A 19827-nucleotide genomic window follows, 5' to 3' on the forward strand; every position below is an offset into this window, starting at 1 on the left:
ACAGCATTCCTCTGTGTAGAGAGGAGAACCTTCCAGAAAGACAACCATACGTGCAGTTATCCACCGATCAAGTCTGTAAGGTATAGTGGCCAGACTGAAGCCATTTCTTAATAAAAAAACGTTTGCCAAAACGCACCTGAAAGACTCTCAGACCATTAAAGTTAAAGTTAAAGTGCTAATGATTGAAACACACACACTAGGTGCGGTGAAATTATCCTCTGCATTAGACCCATACCCACAGGGGAGCAGTGAGCAGCAGCGGTGGCCGCGCCTGGGAATCATTTGGTGATTTAACCCCCAATTCCAAACCTTGATGCTGAGTGCCAAGCAGGGAGGCAATGGGTCCCATTTTTATAGTCTTTGGTATGACTCGGCCGGGGTTTGAACTCAAGACCGACCGATCTCAGGGCAGACACTCTAACCACAAGGCCACTGAGCAGGAGAAACACATTCTCTGGTCTGATGAGACAAAGAAATACCTCTTTTGTTTGGAGGAAACCAGGCACCATGGTTGTGGCAGCATCATGCTGTGGGGATGTTTTTCATCTGTTTTTCTCTATTGGACGTAAGTATTCCCCAGTGTATTGTTGATATATGAAAGTATTAAAATATTAAAATGACTAGTAAAAACAATTATTTTGTTTTAGCAAAAACAATCCATTTGGAGTAACACAACCAAAGGTATGGCCTAAAACGGGGGTCAGCAACACGGCATTGAAAATGGAAAAAGATGGGGGAAAAAATAATTATTTTGTTTTAGTATGTTTTTTGTTGGAGTGCTAATCAGGCATATTTGGTCAGTGCATGACTGCTAGCTAATCAATGCTAACATTCTACTTAGGCAAGCTGTGTGTACATAGGCCACCTACTCAGTGGCCTAGTGGTTAGAGTGTCCGCCCTGAGATCGGTAGGTTGTGAGTTCAAACCCCGGCCGAGTCATACTACTACCCGGCCGACTATAAAAAAAAATGGGACCCATTACCTCCCTGCTTGGCACTCAGCATCAAGGGTTGGAATTGGGGGTTAAATCACCAAAATGATTCCCGGGCGCGGCACCGCTGCTGCCCACTGCTCCCCTCACCTCCCAGGGGGTGAACAAGGGGATGGGTCAAATGCAGAGGACAAATTTCACCACACTTAGTGTGTGTGTGACAATCATTGGTACTTTAACTTTAACTTAACATAGTGCATCATTATGCCTCGTTTGTAGGTATATTTGAGCTCATTTAATATCCTTTACTTTTATCCTCTTTGTATATACTTAAGTTTTGCATCTCTCATGACACATTATTTGTCTGTAATATCGGCTGCATTTCAGATAGTTGTTGGTGTGCCATGTTGTTCCAGACCACAGCAAACATTACTTAACTTGTCAAAGATTGTAATAAATCTATTAAAAGAAGACAGCCTGCTGTTTCCTTTAACTTGGACACACACATCTATACTTTTGGTCATTAAAAGCCAGGAATTTCCAGGAGTTATCTCACCTTCTGAGTAGCCTCAGATTTACTAATGGTTTCTAATGTTGTAAAAATGTGTAGAATAAATAATAAATTTCAACATTGCTGTCAACGAAGATTTGCTTCAGTCTGCGACACAGTCATTTTGATAGTAGGCTTTTATAGCTAATATAAACCCTTACATCATGTGTTGCCTTCATTATAACACTTATGAAACTTATATAAGACTTTTAAAGTAATTTTGATAGTAGGCTTATATAGCTAAGATAGACACTTACATCATGCGTTGCCTTCATTATAACACTTATATACGGCTTTTAATTTTTTGCGGCTCCAGACAGATTTGTTTTTTGGATTTTTGGTCCAATATGGGTTTTGTGTTGCCGACCCCTGGCCTAAAATAAAGCAAAAATGTATATCACAGGACAAAAAAAGTCCCCAATATATAATATAAAGCGTTAACAGCTTTTTGTGTGTTTTATTTTTCTGACACCTAATTCCAACAGAAAAAAACATTAAAAAAGGACTCACAAAGCAGTGAAACTCCAGCGCCGCAATTATTATGATTAATGATGATTACCTTCTTTTTACATTCAGGTAAAAGCTAAAAAAAAATATTTGTACATTGTTCAAAAGTTAGGATACTTCAAACGCTGCATGACGTCATGTGAAGTAATATTTAGAGCAACAGGACATACCAATAGTTTCGTTTTAATGTGTTCAATGTTCAGTGTCTTTTTACGCTTCTTTGACAGTTAAGATTATTTATACAGTATTTCAAACATGTGGCGTTTATATTGCGTCATTAACCCTTGGGGAGACCTGGGACCTTTGTGGGTCTTTTTTTATGGCCTTTAAAGATGACATTATGCAACAGAATGTTCATTTTAAAGGTTAGCGGGATGAAATATGGAGGAATTCATCTCAAAATGTGCATTGTCCATTCTTTGCTATGGAGTCAGTATACTTTGGAGTTCCCTTGGACCCTTTTGGCCCTTATTGACTCCCTTTTATAATGGCCATTTTTCAATACACTGTAAACCTGTTATTTTATAATACTTTTTCCATGAAAACCAAATTCATCCGAGCTTTTCCCTTTGAAATACCTGCAAATCCTATTAGAGGTTTATTTTGACCCCCTCAACCACCAGATACCGCCAGAATACCATACAGTGCCATATATTCAAATTTGATGCATACCGTAGTTGCTTTGAATCTGCCAATTGCTTATATGTAATAAAAACGATAATGGTGAGTTCGTAGTGACATAATAGTTTTGTGGATATGGTTAAAAAAATTTGTGTGCGTGCGAGCACGAATATTGCATAGTTTGTGTTTTTGCCATAAAAAAAATTGTTTTCTTTGACAAAAAGGGCATGATACATATAAAAAACAAACAAAAAAAATTGTATCAACGGCTAGATTGGTAACACTTTAGTAGGGGGAACATATTCTAAGTAACAAAAACTATTTAGAGTTATTTGGACACTAGGGGAACATATTCTAAGTAACAAAGACTTAATTTAGAGTTATTTGGTTAGGGTTAGGGTTAGGGTTAGAGGGTTAGGGTTGGGGTTAGGTGCCATGCAGAATAAGCCATTAATAAGTACTTAATAATGACTAATTAAGAGCCAATATGTTACTAATTTGCATGTTGATAAGCAACTAATTAATGGTCAATATTTTGTACCCCGCCTACCGCCCGAATGCAGCTGAGATAGGCTCCAGCACCCCCCGTGACCCCGAAAGGGACAGGCGGTAGAAAATGGATGTATGGATGGATGTTCCCCATACTAAAGTGTTACCTCTAGATTTGAAGTTAATCTAGAAATTTAAACATTGAAAGTAATAAAGATATATAAAATACATACATTTAAGACTTTTATGGCTGAAACCCATTCGGGTCCATGGGACTTAACATTCACCACATTTGAGGGATGAATTGTGCACTTTTATGACTATTCACTATTGCATAAAATGAAGAGATCTAACTCCCTTGCTATCAAAGTAGCTAATATCTTCTTACACAATCTTACCGTCAAAATGTCTCCTCCAAATTATTAGAAAATGTCTCCTCCAAATTATTAGAAAAAAATGAACATGTCTCCTCCAAATTATTAGAAAAAAATGAACATATAACATCATACTCAACTTGAAGGTAACTCCTTTGATATTAAAAGGGTACTCGATGATGCCCGTGGTTGGGACACGGACCCTCAAAATGTCCTGCTCATTGGGGATGTAATTGGGGGCTGAGATTCTGTCCAAATCGGTAAGGTAACTGTAAAGTTGAAAACACGAGTCAGCGTTTTATTACATGAACACTAACTCACAAAAGTGAGTACACCCCTCACATTCATGCAAATATTCTGTTACAATTTTATACAACGTAAAGTAGTTAGTGTGCATCTTGTATAACAGTCAATTTACTCTCAACACACAGCCATTAATGCCTGTTTTTTTTTTTAGGATTTGGAATATTCTGTCAAAACTAATGACCTTTGTTCCCTCCTCTCATGTGTCCTCTTTCATATTTGCCTGTTTTCCCAGTCGTTGCTATGGTGCTCCGTTGCTATGATTCTTCTTCAACTTTGTTAAATCAATATTTGTTCATGCAAGATTTCGGGCTTGGAGGACAACTGCTCAATGATGCATTTTAGTATTTATGTGTGGGGTCTGTAACAGAACTATCTTCAGATTTGATGAAGAGACAGGGCTGCGGAGCTAGCGGTGAGCGCCAGGACGGACAAGCTTCACAGTGAATGAGCAGGTATCGGACACCTCTATCTCCTTAGAGGCATCCTCGCTCATCCATGCAGACTGGACACTGGCCGGGAGTTAGTGGGCGGCCGAGGGTGGAGTCAGCTCTCGTGGTTGCTTTGTTGGGTCTGCTCCTGTCTCTGGGCATGCTCCCTCAACCCAGCAGGCGATGGCGTGGAACACCGCAGGGGCCACCACAGTGTATATGTTTTTTTAAATGTATTTGTTTATTTTTTGTAGCTGTATGTAGAAGTGGCTGGTTGCATCAGCTCTGCTCTTTTAATGTTTTTAATGTCCTTTGTGTTCTTTGACGTTTGATGTTTCCCTCTTAAACGCATGCTTATGTGTGCTATGGCTATGGGTTACGGGACAATCCGACTTAAATTAAAAAAAAAAACAAAACAAAAAAACGGTGTATATGAAAATAATTGTGATACATTTTTTTTGCCATATCGCCCAGCCGTAAGCGCCTTTTTTGGGTTCATGATGGTTGTGAGGTGAGGCCTGGTGGATATCGGTTGCCGCTGAGCTTTGTCGCCGGGGATGGGGGCGTCCCGCAGCGCTTGGAGGGGTCTCCCCGGCTCGTTGCTGCTGCTCTGCTCATTGTTAAAGTTAAAGTTAAAGTCCTAACGATTGTCACACACACACTAGGTGTGGTGAAATGTGTCCTCTGCATTTGACCCATCCCCATGTTCACCCCCTGGGAGGTGAGGGGAGCAGTGAGCAGCAGCATGCACCGCGCTCGGGAATCATTTTTGGTGATTTAACCCCCAATTCCAACCCGTGATGCTGAGTGCCAAGCAGGGAGGCAATGGGTCACATTTTTCGTAGTCTTTGGTATGACTCGGCCGGGGGGTTTGAACGCACAACCTCCCAGTCTCAGGGCGGACACTCTAACCACAAGGCCACTGCAGCTGGTAGCCAGCAAGACGCCACTTGCATTTGACACCTGAGGTGTAGAAGGTTGTGGCACCACGCCAGAAGTTGGCCAACCCCGAGAAAAAGTTGGTCCGCCCGGAAGTCAGTGCCTCAGACTGTTTTCACTGCTGGACTCTAGAAAGAGGATCCGCAGCCTCCGTAGCAGAACCTTCAGGTTCTGTAACAGCTTCTTCCTTTAAGCCATAAGACTCTTGAACGCATCATAATTATCCCCTTAATTCCCCCCAAAAATGGATTAACTCGCTGGAATATAAAGACAATATAACATACATCCGTAAACGTGGATGCATATGCAAAAGTGCAATATATTTATCTGTACAGTAATCTATTTATTTATATCTGCACCTGTAGAGCGGGGCTTGTGGACCTGCAGCGAAGCGGGGTGTGCCGGGACCGGCTGGGAGATCAGCGACAGGTGCGTAGATGGCCCACCTGGGCCTGCTTGTCTAATCACCTGTCGCTCTGTTAAAAGGCAGCAGCCGGGGAGGAGAGAGGAGTTGGAGTTGAAGAAAGAGCGAGACAGACAATCACAAAAGAATTGCTGAAAAGCAAGACAATTTATTGAAAAATAAACAGTATTGTAAACCTGGACGAGACCGTCATGTCAGTGCTTGGTGGTCCAAAGAACCCGGAGGAGAGAAACTTCTACAATTTGGCGCCCAATGTGGGGCCACCGGAGGCGGAGAAGGCCGACCCCCTGACGGCTCTCGCTCGTGCTCCAACTCCTCTCTCCTCCCCGGCTGCTGCCTTTTAACAGAGCGACAGGTGGGCCATCTACGCACCTGTCGCTGATCTCACAGCCAGTCTTGGCACACCCCGCTTCGCTGCAGGTCCGCAGGCCACGCCCCCCTCCACAGCACCTTATTGCTATTTTATCCTGCACTACCATGAGCTAATGCAACACAATTTCATTCTTATCTGTACTGTAAAGTTCAAATTTGAATGACAATAAAAAGGAAGTCTAAGTCTAAGTTGGTCAACTTTGGAAAAAAAAAAAAAGTTTGACCGCTGGGAAGTTGCAGGGTCAACTTAGAAAATGTTTTTGTCCGCCAGGAAGTTGCATGGTCAAAAAAAGTTGGTCCACTCTCTCACGCTCTGTCATATGAGTGATTATTGGTTGTTATCGTCTCTGCTTTTCTTTTTATTAAGACTTTTGCTCAGTTTTTTTTTGTTTTTTTTCATTTTGTTTCTGCAGTGAACCACAGGCACATGATTAACGAGCCATGGGCCGTGGGTGGCCCCTTGGGCGGCATTTTGTGCATCCCTGCTTCTGTGGCTCTTCTTCAAGGCCATCAAACATTTTCACTGCGGAATGTACTCACTTTTTTTGCAGTTCTGACAAAGTGTGCCAAGTTATTTTGAGGGTACAATAAATGCACACTGTAATACTCACATTTGTGAGCTACCTTTTGACTCTGAGCTCTGCTGTTTGCTTCTGTCTTTTAGCAGGCGCGTCGGGCTCATATTCATGGTGTGTGTTATTTGCAGAGAAATATAGAAATAAACGTACTATTTGGCAGAGTCAGACAGCTGGAATTGCCTTCTGCGACGATAACAACTTTGAATGCCCTGATCGTTCCAAATCTTCCTGATGGCATCCACCTGCCACGCCTCCAACATTTCGACTCTTTCAAACTGGACTTCACTCATCCTCTCTGCAAGTTCCTAAAACAGAACAGAAGAGAGAAAGGGTAAGATGTTGCATGCATTAGGGCAGGGGTGTCCAAAGTGTGGTCCGCAGTTAATGTTTTACCGGCCTGCGGCACATCATTCTAAGAATACAAAATTTTTTTTTTTAAAACATTAAAAAGTTGAATAAAAGAGCAAATAGGTTATGCAAAGAGAAAAAGTTGCATTGTTAACACAATTTTTTTTATAATTTCTGAAAAAATAATAATGAATCAAAAGCAATGTTGCTATGAATTATTATTGATGGATTTAAGGACAAAAAGAAAATTAATACAACAAATCAAAAAACATGAAAATTGTTTTTTTTTAAATACATACACTAATTATATACTTATACTAATTATTATATTGATTGTTATTATAAATATACTAAATTAATTACACTATATATTATCTGAAGCTGATATAGAGATTTAAGTGCTGAATGTAAAAAAATAAAAAATAAAAAAAGCATGACCCTTCTATGAGTGGGGCACTTTTGGACCCCCAATAATTTTGGTGGAATTAAAAAACACCTCTCTTTGCTAAAAAAATAAATAAAAATAATAATAATAATACATTCAAATCAATTTTGCTATGAATTATTGACCTATTTAGGGATCCAATTACTTCACATTAAATATTCCACTTTGAAAATGTTTTTGGGAAAAATATTGTATATTTTGTATTTTTGCCCAAAAAAATAGGGTTTGACAAAAAGCTCATAAAATGTAGAAAAATAAATAAATAAATAAATACATAAATACATATATATATATATATATATATATATATATATATATATATATATATATATATATATATATATATATATATATATATATATATATATATATATATATATATATATATATATATATATATATATATATATATATACATACATACATACATACATACATTTTTTTTTTTCCTCCACCCTGAAACAAAAGGAACACAAAAGAAAACTTACGGATTCAAATCCACCAAGAACCCACCCACAGTTGAGGAGCTAAAGGATTTTGAGAACGACATGCTCAAAATGATACAATCAGTCAAATTCAAGCCAGTCCGCAACCCACTCCTCACCAAGCTGAAAAATGACACGGCGCGCATCAAGAAAGTAAGCAACCTCATCATAGCTGCCGATAAAACCACAAATTTCTACAGAATGAACATACAAGAACATAACACTTTACTGGACAGAAGCATCACCAAATCATACAAAAAAGCACAACCCAACACTTTACAGAACATCCACCTGGAAAACAAACGGATCGCGGCTGAACTGGACATCGAGGACAGGGTGGACGCTACAGCCAACAAGGAAGCCCTCATCACATTGAAGGACCACAAACCCAACTTCGCAAATAACCCATCATGCCGACTAATAAACCCAACTAAATCCGAAATAGGAAAAATCAGCAAAACAATCCTGGACAGAATCAACACAAAAATTACAGACAAAACACCACTCAACCAATGGAGAAATACAGCAGCAGTAATGAAATGGTTTAGCAACATCCAAGACAAACAACAGCACAACTTTATCTCCTTCGATGTCGAAGAATTTTACCCTTCCATCACGCAAGACCTACTGACCAAAGCACTAGACTTTGCCTCGGACTACGACTCAATCACAGGCAACGAAAGAAACACCATCATCCACGCAAAGAACTCCATACTCATCCGCAACGGTACACCGTGGCAAAAAAAGAACAATTCAACATTCGACGTCACTATGGGGAGTTTTGACGGAGCAGAAACGTGCGAACTTGTTGGGAGTTTCCTCCTCTCCCAGCTTGCTAGCCTCAACCTGAACCTTGGTATTTACCGTGATGACGGACTGGCAGTGTGTCGCGCCTCGCCAAGGAGCAACGAGAATACCAAGAAGCGTATATGCCAAATCTTCAAAGAGAACGGTCTACGGATCACGATTGAAGCCAACAAGCAAACCGTCAACTTCCTCGACGTCACTTTCAACCTGAGGAATAACAGCTACCAACCATTCACGAAACCCAACACAACACTCCAATACGTGCACCATGACAGCAACCACCCACCCACCACCACGAAAAGAATACCTACCGGAATTAATAAAAGACTATCGATGCTGTCATCTAGCAAAGCTGAATTTGACAAAGCAACCCCCCCGTACCAAAAAGCACTTGATGAATGCGGATACAACTTCACCCTCACCTACGAACCCACGCCAGGAAACCAACCAAAAAGGAGCAGAAAACGAAACATTATCTGGTACAACCCCCCATACAGCAAAAACGTCTCAACTAATATTGGCCACAAATTCCTCACCCTGATCGACAAACACTTCCCCAAAGGCAACACCCTAAGAAAAGTATTCAACAAGTACAACATTAAATTGAGCTACAGCTGCATGAACAACATGCGACAAATCATTTCAAACCACAATAAAGTGTCATGTCTGTGTTAATCATGTTTTTGTTTTGCTTGGGTTTTGGGCTCTATTTTTAGTTCCTGGTTGCACTTCCTTGTTTGGTTTGGTTTCCATGGTCACCCATTAGTTTTCACCTGTCTTGTCACGCACCTGTTTCACATCCTCATGTCATGCACCTGTCTCACGTTTTCACTAATCATGTCAACAGTATTTAAGGCCATTTTTGCCAGGCAGTCGGCCTGGCGACATCACACTCCTGCCACTCTGTTCACCCTCACGATCCATGCTGCTCTTCCTTTTGCCCCTCTTGTCATGTCAAGTAAGTTTTGTTATTGTTCATAGTTTTTTGCCGTTGTGCTAGTGTTTTGTTTTCATAGTCTAGTTTGGTACTTCCGCCATTGTGCGCGCCTTTTGTTTTCATAGTCAAGTTTTTTCCCTCCGCTGTGAGCGCTTTTTGTTTATCCCCTTTTGAGCCTTTTTTGAGTTAATATATTAAACATGTCCTCACCTGCACGCCACGTTTGGTCCAATTCCTTTGCACCACGGGAGAACAAACCACGCCATGAACCAAGTCCTGACATAAAGCAATTGAAAAGGAGCCGCCCACCACCAGGCAGAACGACTCCAAAACCGACAAAGGCTGTAACTGCCGCAAGAAACCTGATTGCCCTCTCAACGGGGGGTGCTTACAACCATCAGTCGTTTACCAAGCAAAGGTAACACGCAAGGACATTAACACATCCGACACATACGTAGGATTAACTGAGGGAGAATTCAAAACCAGATGGAACAACCACAAGGCTTCTTTCAGATGCAAAAGCCTGCAGAACTCTACAGAACTCAGCAAACACATTTGGAATCTCAAAGACAATAATGTTGAATACTCAATAACATGGCAAATTCTTGCATCCAGCACACCTTACAACAGTGGAAATAAAAGATGCAACCTATGCTTAAAAGAGAAACTGTTTATCATATACCGTCCAGACTTGTCATCCCTCAACAAGCGCAGCGAAATTGTATCAGCATGCCGTCACAGAAGGAAACACCTCCTAGGTAGCACATGAGTCAATCACCACGCCCCCACGCCTGCCTGTACCCACCCGCTCTGTGCCCTATATAAACCATGGTATGTGAATGCTTCCATTAAAATCTCCTGAAGATTGAGGAAAACCCCTCATGAAACAGGCCTGTAGAGATGAAATAGTCTTGTGATTTTTTCCCCACATATATATATATATATATATATATATATATATATATATATATATATATATATATATATATATATATATACATATATATATATACTGTCGATGAGTTGGCGACTTGTCCAGGGTGTACCCCACCTTCCGCCCGATTGTAGCTGAGATAGGCTCCAGCGGCCCCCGCGACCCCGAAGGGAATAAGCGGTAGAAAATGGATGGATGGATGGAGGGATGGATATATATATATATATATATATATATATATATATATATATATATATATATATATATATATATATATATTCACCTGCAGTTGAATTAGAGATTCAATCGTTTGATTAAAAAAATTATATATGACTTATTTTTAACCTTTTTTAAGACTGAAACCCTTCTGTGTCCCTAGGACCTAACTTGAGGGGAACCCCAAAGGTTAAAAAAAAAAGTGTATATTGGTTTTAAAAATGAAGAAAATATCAAAATGCCCCCCGCATGCTTTGATTTTTCAGTGTGCGGCCCATAGTGGAAAAAGTTTGGACACCCCTGCATTAGGGGCAAGTGTGGCAGTGCAGTCCACTTATACATGTCATTTCCCCATTGTGGGTTCAATAAAAGTAGATCCTATCTTATATCATTCAGGACTCCATTAGCCGTGAACTAATGCTTCTGGGATAATGTAGCTGGAAAAATGCACGCTCTGATTATCACGGAAGCATTGACTCACAGCGGTGAGTCAATGCTTCCGTGATAATGTAACAAGCGATCTAATTGGATGGAGTCAATAAATGAGGAACAACAACAACTTGGTGCAACATGACCACACATGTAAGTTGTTTTATTAATTTGGTTATTTGAACCTGAACATTGTGGGTAACGTTTTATAAACATAGTGGTATGGAGTAGGGTTGTACAGTATACCAGTATTAGTATACTAATGAATCATATTCGGTACTATACCGCCTCTAAAAAGTACCGGTCCCCCCCCCCTCCCCCCACTCCCTTTTCTATCAATTGTCCTTAATAATTTTGATAAAATAATAGAATGATAAATGACACAACATGTTACTGCATATGTCAGCAGATGAATTAGGAGCCTTTGTTTGTTTACTTACTAATAAAAGACAAGTTGTCTTGTATGTTCACTATTTTATTTAAGGACAAACTTGCAATACGAAACATATGTTTAATGTACCGTAAGATTTTTTGTTAAAATAAAGCCAATAATGCAATTTTTTGTGGACCCCTCTATTTAGAAAATTTTCGAAAAGACCCGAAAAGTATCTAAATATATTTTGGTACCGGTACCAAAATTATTTTTGTACATTTGCCTGCAATGTAACAAGTGATCTTATTGGAGACCAAACAGTACATCTGTCCAGTACTCTGTCTGGTTGTCTTTTTTGCACAAACCTAACGCTGCGTCTAAAAAAAAGTGAATGCGCTGAGTGGATAGGTTGAGAGAGAGAGGAAGACCAGGCGAAAGACAGCAAAGCGGTCTGCCTGCGCAGAAAGCAGTAACTATCGTACGTTAAAATTGATAATAGCAAATATGCAGACACATGAATTAAGCACAAAATAAATTTATATTCATGCAAAAATAAAAATTTTCAATTGTTCAATGTTCAATCCTTTTTTTCTTCTCGAAATGGCATGGTAGTGCTTACAAAATATATTATTCTGTGCTCAAAATCTCCCTTTGCAACCTCAAAATTAAGGCACAGATATAACTCCATACCCCGGTGGGCATAATAATGGAATGGGGCCTCCCGATGGGTATGAGTCTGGACTTTTGGAATAGTTAGGATGCCAATGCCAGAAGACCTGCGGGACCGCAAGGGCTCATATGATAAAAGCAGTTCGGAAACATATAAGAAAGTCCAAGACTATCGAGGCATTTAAAAAAACAGTAACACAAACCTGAAAATCGGTTCTGGGACATGCAGGGCACCAATGCAGTGATTTTTAGTGGTTCTCCACAACATTTTTTTGTGGTCCACCACATCATTTTATGTGGTATGCCAGATTTTACGTGGCCTGCAAAAGGCTGGAAATAATAAAGCATTTTTTGGCTAAAGGTATTTGTTCTTTCAATTTTGAGAGAAAAATCAATTGCATATTTTCTACATCTGATCATGCAACAAGATGTTCCAAGCATTGTTTTGTTATCGAAAATAAATACTTAAATATATCCTTGTCACGGTCACCGGGACTTAGGATTTCAAAGCAAGGCATTAATAAGTACTTAATAACGACTAATTAAGAGCCAATATGTTACTAATTAGCATGTTAATAAGCAACTAATTAATGGTGAATATGTTCCCCATACTAAAGTGTTACCTAATATGTATATATATTCACTGTTAGAAGCAGCCAAAATACGGACCTAGCCAAAAAACGAGTGTGACACCCCTGCCATAATAGACTTTATATTTAATACAGAACAGTGAAAAATTTTGAAAATAAACATGCTTCATGATCCTTCCTGGGATGTTGGAGAAATTGTTACTCTGTGCGATTGTTGGCTTTTCCTTCATATTGTGAGGCACATGCACTAACCCCTGAGCTGCCCACAGTGGAAAGCCGGTCCCTGAAAATAATGCCTACATTAAACCGGTCCGTGGTGCAAAAAAGGTTGGGGACCCCTGTACTAAAATACGCATTCAAGCTCAAAAGGAGGAATATTCAACTAAATTGTTTTTGGGGCCACATTTACGGAAAGCCAAACGTCTCCCTACACTATTATTTTTACTTTGTATATTTTGGAAAACCAGCATCCTCTAAAGTAGACAATTGATTTTGGTCTAATTATTTTTTTTTAGAGTAACAGGAGCGCTGTAGTGTTTTAAAGGACATGGTGCAAAAATGCTGTTCAACGAACATCTTTCTGACAGCGCTCTAGTCTTTTTAAGAATCTGCTGCAAAAATGTGAGTCTCTCACAAGTTTTTTGGAACTGAACTCACATTTTCTCAAGTATTAGCGTCGCAGCCTCTCCCATGAGCACAACTTCAGTGCACAAAAACAAAATTATTATAGAGGCACTGCAGGACTGCTTCTAAAATGCCCAAACAAAGTGCTGCGTGTCTGCTGCTTGTTTCAGAACAAAGCAAAAAGCCACAGAAGGGAGCATGCGAACATGAATGTGCAGTAAAGGAGTCAGGGATTCCCCATCATGTCATTGTTCGCGGTGCCCTGCCACGACAAAATAAAAGCCATCACACCTTTAAAAATGAGGGGAGTGGGGGTTTACGTGAAAACAATTTAAGTAATATATTATATGACTGCATTATTCATGCACTATTGACTACTGATGCACCAAATATTCGGCCACCTAAAAATGACTTTGATTACTGAAACAGCACTGTTGAAACAGGATGTTGTGATGACGTAAGCAAGGCGCAAGCAATTGTCTGGAGCGGAGGCAGCATAACTGCCGACTGCGATGTGGATGTACTTTAATAAATCTATATACTGTATAGGGCTGGGCAATAGATCGAATATACTCGATATATCGCGGGTTTGTCTCTGTGCGATGTTGAAAATGACTATTTCGTGATATTCGATTATACGTTCTCACGCAGTTGCTTTTAGCTGCGGCCATTACACTACAGCCTTTTTTTTTACTCTTTCTTGTCTCTCCTTCTCACAGAGACATAAAACAAGCGCACCTTCTTACATACGTCACATACTGTCGCGCGTGCAACGTCATACGCCCTCGCGGAGCAGAGAGGTAGCGGCATGGGTAAAGTTAGCTGTGGCAGGTGGTGCTAGCGGAGCGGTGCCAGTGGTAATACGAGCGAAAGAAGGTGCGAATCTGGTAACAAATGGAGGAAGAATGAATTCCCATCGTCTGGCGGTGGTTCGGCTTCAAGCGGGAAGATGTTGAACAGACAACCGTAATATGTCAAGTATGCAGCAAAAGCGTTGATACAAAAAGGAGCAGCACTACTAATTTGTAGCATCATTTGAAAAGTCACCCGCTACAGAGTGAAGAGTGCTTGAAACTCAGCATGTCAACATCTGCGGCCGGTGCCACACCAACAAAATGCCAAAGCAACCAGCACTGACCCAATTCAGCCTGGCGTCTTCCATTTCCACATAAACAAACAATAGTCAACAACAGAAGGAGATAACGTCCGCAGTAACCTACCACATAGTGAAGGACATACACTATTTGATTTCCTATTATGCAGCTAATTTTTATTTGACAGTTATTGAAATATCTTGTGTGACATCATGCACAAAAGTGCACTTTATTTGTTTTAAAATATTGTAGTGGCGTTTTGTACAAAAAGTGCACTTTAATTTAGTGTTGTTTTGATATGTCATCTTAGTGACATCATGCACAAAAGTGCACTAATAGCTTGTTTTAAAATGTCTCTGACAATCTTGCACTTTCTGTTTTGAAATGACATGAATGTTTGTGCCACTGCTTAATAACTGTTTAATGAATACAGTTTTGGTAAATTGACTTAGTTGTGATTTCCCTCTCTGCATGAAAGTTTAAAATGAGCATATATTAATGCAGTATGAACAAGAATGTTTTAATGTAGACACATAGAATCAAAATATCAAGATACTGTATATATCGTGTATCATGACATGGCCTAAAAATACTCAGGAGCGACTTATGTGTGAAATTATTAACACATTACCGTAAAATATCAAATAATATTATTTAGCTCATTCACGTAAGAGACGAGACGTTTAAGATTTCATGGGATTTAGCGATTAGGAGTGACAGATTGTTTGGTAAACGTATAGCATGTTCTATATGTTATAGTTATTTGAATGACTCTTACCATAACATGTTACGTTAACATACCAGGCACGTTCTCAGTTGGTTATTTATGCGTCATATAACGTACACTTATTCAGCCTGTTGTTCACTATTCTTTATTTATTTTAAATTGCCTTTCAAATGTCTATTTTTGGTGTTGGGTTTTATCAAATAAATTTCCCCCAAAAATGCGACTTATACTCCAGTGCGATTTATATGTTTTTTTCCTTCTTTATTGTGCATTTTCGGCCGGTGCGATTTATACTCCGGAGCGATTTATACTCCGAAAAATACGGTAAGAGTAAATGAACAAGTAGATTAACAATTCATTTTCTACCACTTGTCCTTAATAATGTTGACAAAATAATACAATGATAAATGACACAGTATGTTACTGCATACGTCAGCAGACTAATTAGGAGCCTTTGTTTGTTTACTTACTACTAAAAGACAAGTTGTCTTGTATGTTCACTATTTTATTTAAGGCCTTAACTGCAATAAGACACATAGTTTAATGTACCGTAAGATTTTTTGTTAAAGTAAAGCCAATAATGCAATTTTTTTGTGGTCCCCTTTATTTAGAAAAGTACCGAAATAATTTTAGTACCGGTACAAAAATATTGGTATTGTTACAACACTATGTGGATCTTAGTAGAGCAGGCCTAATGTGTTTTTAGGAATTCGCTACAAAAATGTTTTGAACTGAACTCAGGGGGCCGTTTATATAGCCCTGCTCTAAAGTGTGTTTTCTCAGATTATTCGATTAAAACGAACAATATAACTTGATTACTAAAATAATAGTAAAAAGTAATACATTCCACTAAACTCTCTGCAGTTGAAACGGTGGTTCTTTCTCCTGGTATGGAGTGGTCGTTACATTGACAATCATCACCATCACAATGATACATAGCTATGGAACTAGAGCAGATGTTGTCTGAGTGAGTGATATCACTAAACAACACACTAGGTTAGGTTTGCTCATTTCAGCAAACCTAACCTCACAGTGCAAACTGAATGGAATGCTGATTGACAAGGTACATTAGCATTTGGCATTGGCTTTGGCCAAAGTCAAGCATTTCCTCTTTCACACACGCACACAAAGTTTCTCACAATGTTGCTGTTGTGGGCGTAGTTTATGTGGAGAATATCCATGGCCTCGATTAGGTTTTGGATGGCGGTGATGATGTTCTGGCTCACCAAGCGAGCAAAGGGTTTTCTTTGAGGTTCGGTGTAGCCGTTGCCATGGAGGATCCTCATCTGTTTGATAAAAGTGCTCTTCCCGCTTTCTGCCGTCCCTAAAGAGGTTGATAAAGGGGAAAAAAAGGGAAAGTGGTCAAAAGAGATATGGATTAAAGCAGGGATGTCAAACGTACGGCCCGAGGGCCAGATCAGGCCGCGGGAAGAGTTTGTTAATGAAAGAAAACAGCTGTTCTAAATGTGTCCACTGGAGGTCGCAATAGCAATTCTTTGTATCTTATGCTACGTATGTACAAAATAAACCACATGACGTTAGTACATCAGTCGAGGAAAATGATCAAACTACATAAATAACATCCTGTAATTTGATTTTGATATAATTTTTTTATCTTGATAGATTGAAAATGAACACCAATGAGTTGACTGATTTAGACTTCCTTTTTATTGTCATTCAAATTTGAACTTTAAAGTACAGATAAGAACAAAATTCTGTTGCATTAGCTCATGGTAGTGCAGGATAAAAGAGCAATAAGGTGCAGATATAAATAAATAGATTACTGTACAGATAAATATATTGCACTATTTCATAGGCATCCACGTTTATGGATGTATGTTATATTGTCTTTATATTCCAGCGTGTTAATCCATTTTTGGGGGGAATTGAAGGGATTATTATGATGCGTTCAAGAGTCATACGGCCAGAGGGAAGAAGCTGTTACAGAAGGTTCTGTAACAGCTGATAAAGGACTGATGAACATTATCACATAAGTTACTCAGAAAATATAAATAATGACAAATAGGGTATATATACTATTAACCGCAACAGGTAATTGTAAAAAAAAAAAACATCATTATGATTTGTACAATTTTATAATGCGATTGTTCTTTTTTTCTTAAACAAAGAAAACAATCTGAAGTTGTCTTTATTTTTAAGTTATCGTGCCGTGATTTTGCCAGCCCGGCGCACTCGGGAGTAGGTTATTCTCCATGTGACCCCAGATCTAAAATGAGTTTGACACCCCAGATGGGGTATATGTGATAAGGGTAATCAATACAAACAATGGACATCAATTAGTCGCGCTGAGTTGATGATTCACTCCCTTGAGCTTCCACAGGTTTTGTTTGTTTTGGAAACGCCTGTCCTGTCAGATTTTTATTCAAACTTTACTTTACGTCTGGTTTGAATCGGGACACAAATACTTTTAAATATGCACTCAGATCTACTATGTAAGAACTGAATACAAGACCCTATTGACCATATTGATCTAAGGATTCATAGATGCAAACAACTTCTCATCACACCCACAACGTTGTCAGGTTTTTTTTTTACAGCTGTTCTGAATTCTAATTACAATTTCCATGTAAGTACTTCTTGCCTATTACACAATGTTTAAGTAAGTTGCTATTGCATTTTTACTGTACTTCTATTTCTTCTTCCAATTTTTAATAAGCTACCCACAAACTCCACTAACGCACATTCTTTATTCGAAAATGGTCACTTGGTAAATGTTAAACACAATAAGTTAGCTACGGGGTAAAATTTGATATTTTAAGACGTGTTAAATTATGCCATAGTACTCCAATGTACCATGCGTCGAAATAAACCTCAACCATGACCACGATTACAACGATAACAATGCTGAGTTGAAGCAATTTAAAACTATGACCTACTGTACCTAGAGCGGTTTCTAATATTTGACTGTTTTAGCATTTTTCAAAATAATATTTAGATTAAATAGCTCTTGTATTGTGCAGTTAGGAATAATGAACAAATACTGTAAGTCCAATTGTCACACTTACCTAAAAAGAGGAGCTTTATGACCTTCTTAGATTTGTGCTTGTCCATTTGAATTTGTCTTTCTATTGCTTTGTTAATCCTGTCCTGGAGTTTCCCCTCTTCAGACTTACAGGGCGGCATTTCCGTAGTGCAGGTACCTAGCGCTCTTACAGAGTAAATAAAAATGGTATTACCCTATAATAAATGGCGCAGGTGTCCATTTAGGGAAGTTTCCCCTGTCTGCCTTACATGAAGTGAAATCATAGTGACAGTAAGGTATGCTGAAAGTATTTTAATAAGTGGGTGAGGTCAAAGACAAGTTGTTTGTCGGTTTTAGTTCCTCTTCCTGGTTGTTTATGTATCATTAAATTCATCGTTTTCCCATTACTTTACTCAGACATAATTCTTATAACTAAAAAACCCGGTCTAAGATGATCCTGACTCAAAGCCACTAAGGTGTGCATATATTGCTATGTATATACAGTCGTGGTCAAAAGTTTACATACACTTGTAAAGAACATAATGTCACGGCTGTCTTGAGTTTCCAATACTTTCTACAACTCTTATTTTTTTGTGATAGAGTGATTGGAGCACATACTTGTTGGTCACAAAAAACATTCATGAAGTTTGGTTCTTTTATAAATTTTTTATGGGTCTACTGAAAATGTGACCAAATCTGCTGGGTCAAAAGTATACATACAGCAATGTTAATATTTGGTTACATGTCCCTTGGCAAGTTTCACTGCAATAAGGCGCTCTTGGTAGCCATCCACAAGCTTCTGGCAAGTTTCTGGTTGAATTTTTGACCACTCCTCTTGACAAAATTGGTGCAGTTCAGCTAAACTTGTTGGTTTTCTGACATGGACTTGTTTCTTCAGCATTGTCCACATGTTTAAGTCAGGACTTTGGGAAGGCCATTCTAAAACTTTCATTGTATCCTGATTTACCCATTTCTTTACCACTTTTGATGTATGTTTGGGGTCATTGTCCTGTTGGAACACCCAACTGCGCCCAAGACCAACCTCCGGGCTGATGATTTTAGGTTGTCCTGAAGAATTTGGAGGTAATCCTTCTTTTTCATTGTCCCATTTACTCTCTGTAAAGCACCAGTTCCATTGGCAGCAAGACAGGCAGGCCCAGGGCATAATACCACCACCACCACGCTTTAAGGTAGGAATGGTGTTCCTGGGATTAAAGGCCTCTTTTTTTCTCCGCCAAACATATTGCTGGGTATTGTGGCCAAACAGTTCATTTTTTGTTTCATCTGACCACAGAACTTTCCTCCAGAAGGTCTTATCTTTGTCCATGTGGGCCCGGCCGTGCACAGCCCGAATAGGCAACATGGGTCCCCCCTCCAATGAGCTCACCACTCATAGGAGGGGCCATAGATGTCGGGTGCAATGTGAACTGGGCGGCAGTCGAAGTCAGGGCACTTGGAGGTCCGATCCTCAGCTACATAGGCTAACTCTTGAGACGTGGAACTTCACCTCGCTGGGGGGGAAGGAGCCAGAGCTGGTGCGCGAAGTGGAGAAGTTCCGGCTAGATATAGTCGGACTCACTTCGACGCACAGCAAGGTCTCTGGAATCAGTTCTCTCGAGAGGGGCTGGACTCTCTTCCACTCTGGCG

General features: G+C 39.5%; 1 protein-coding gene across 2 annotated transcripts in view; it reads right to left on the reverse strand.

Annotated features, from left to right (window-relative positions):
• Nucleotides 1-18438, reverse strand: part of LOC133638521 (guanine nucleotide-binding protein subunit alpha-11-like) — a 39101-nt gene extending 20663 nt beyond the window's left edge. For both annotated transcript variants that reach the window (XM_062031213.1, XM_062031214.1), the window contains exons 1-4: nt 18224-18438; nt 16337-16521; nt 6670-6824; nt 3613-3741 (exon numbers count right to left, since the gene is read on the reverse strand). In XM_062031213.1, coding sequence (XP_061887197.1) covers nt 3613-3741; nt 6670-6824; nt 16337-16521; nt 18224-18341 — 587 coding nt within the window. In that variant the 5' untranslated portion in view covers nt 18342-18438. The remainder of the gene's footprint in view (nt 1-3612; nt 3742-6669; nt 6825-16336; nt 16522-18223) is intronic.
• Between the last annotated feature and the right edge of the window lie 1389 nt (nt 18439-19827).

The sequence above is a fragment of the Entelurus aequoreus genome, linkage group LG21 (genome assembly GCF_033978785.1).
Source record: "Entelurus aequoreus isolate RoL-2023_Sb linkage group LG21, RoL_Eaeq_v1.1, whole genome shotgun sequence".
NCBI classification, from domain to species: domain Eukaryota; kingdom Metazoa; phylum Chordata; class Actinopteri; order Syngnathiformes; family Syngnathidae; genus Entelurus; species Entelurus aequoreus.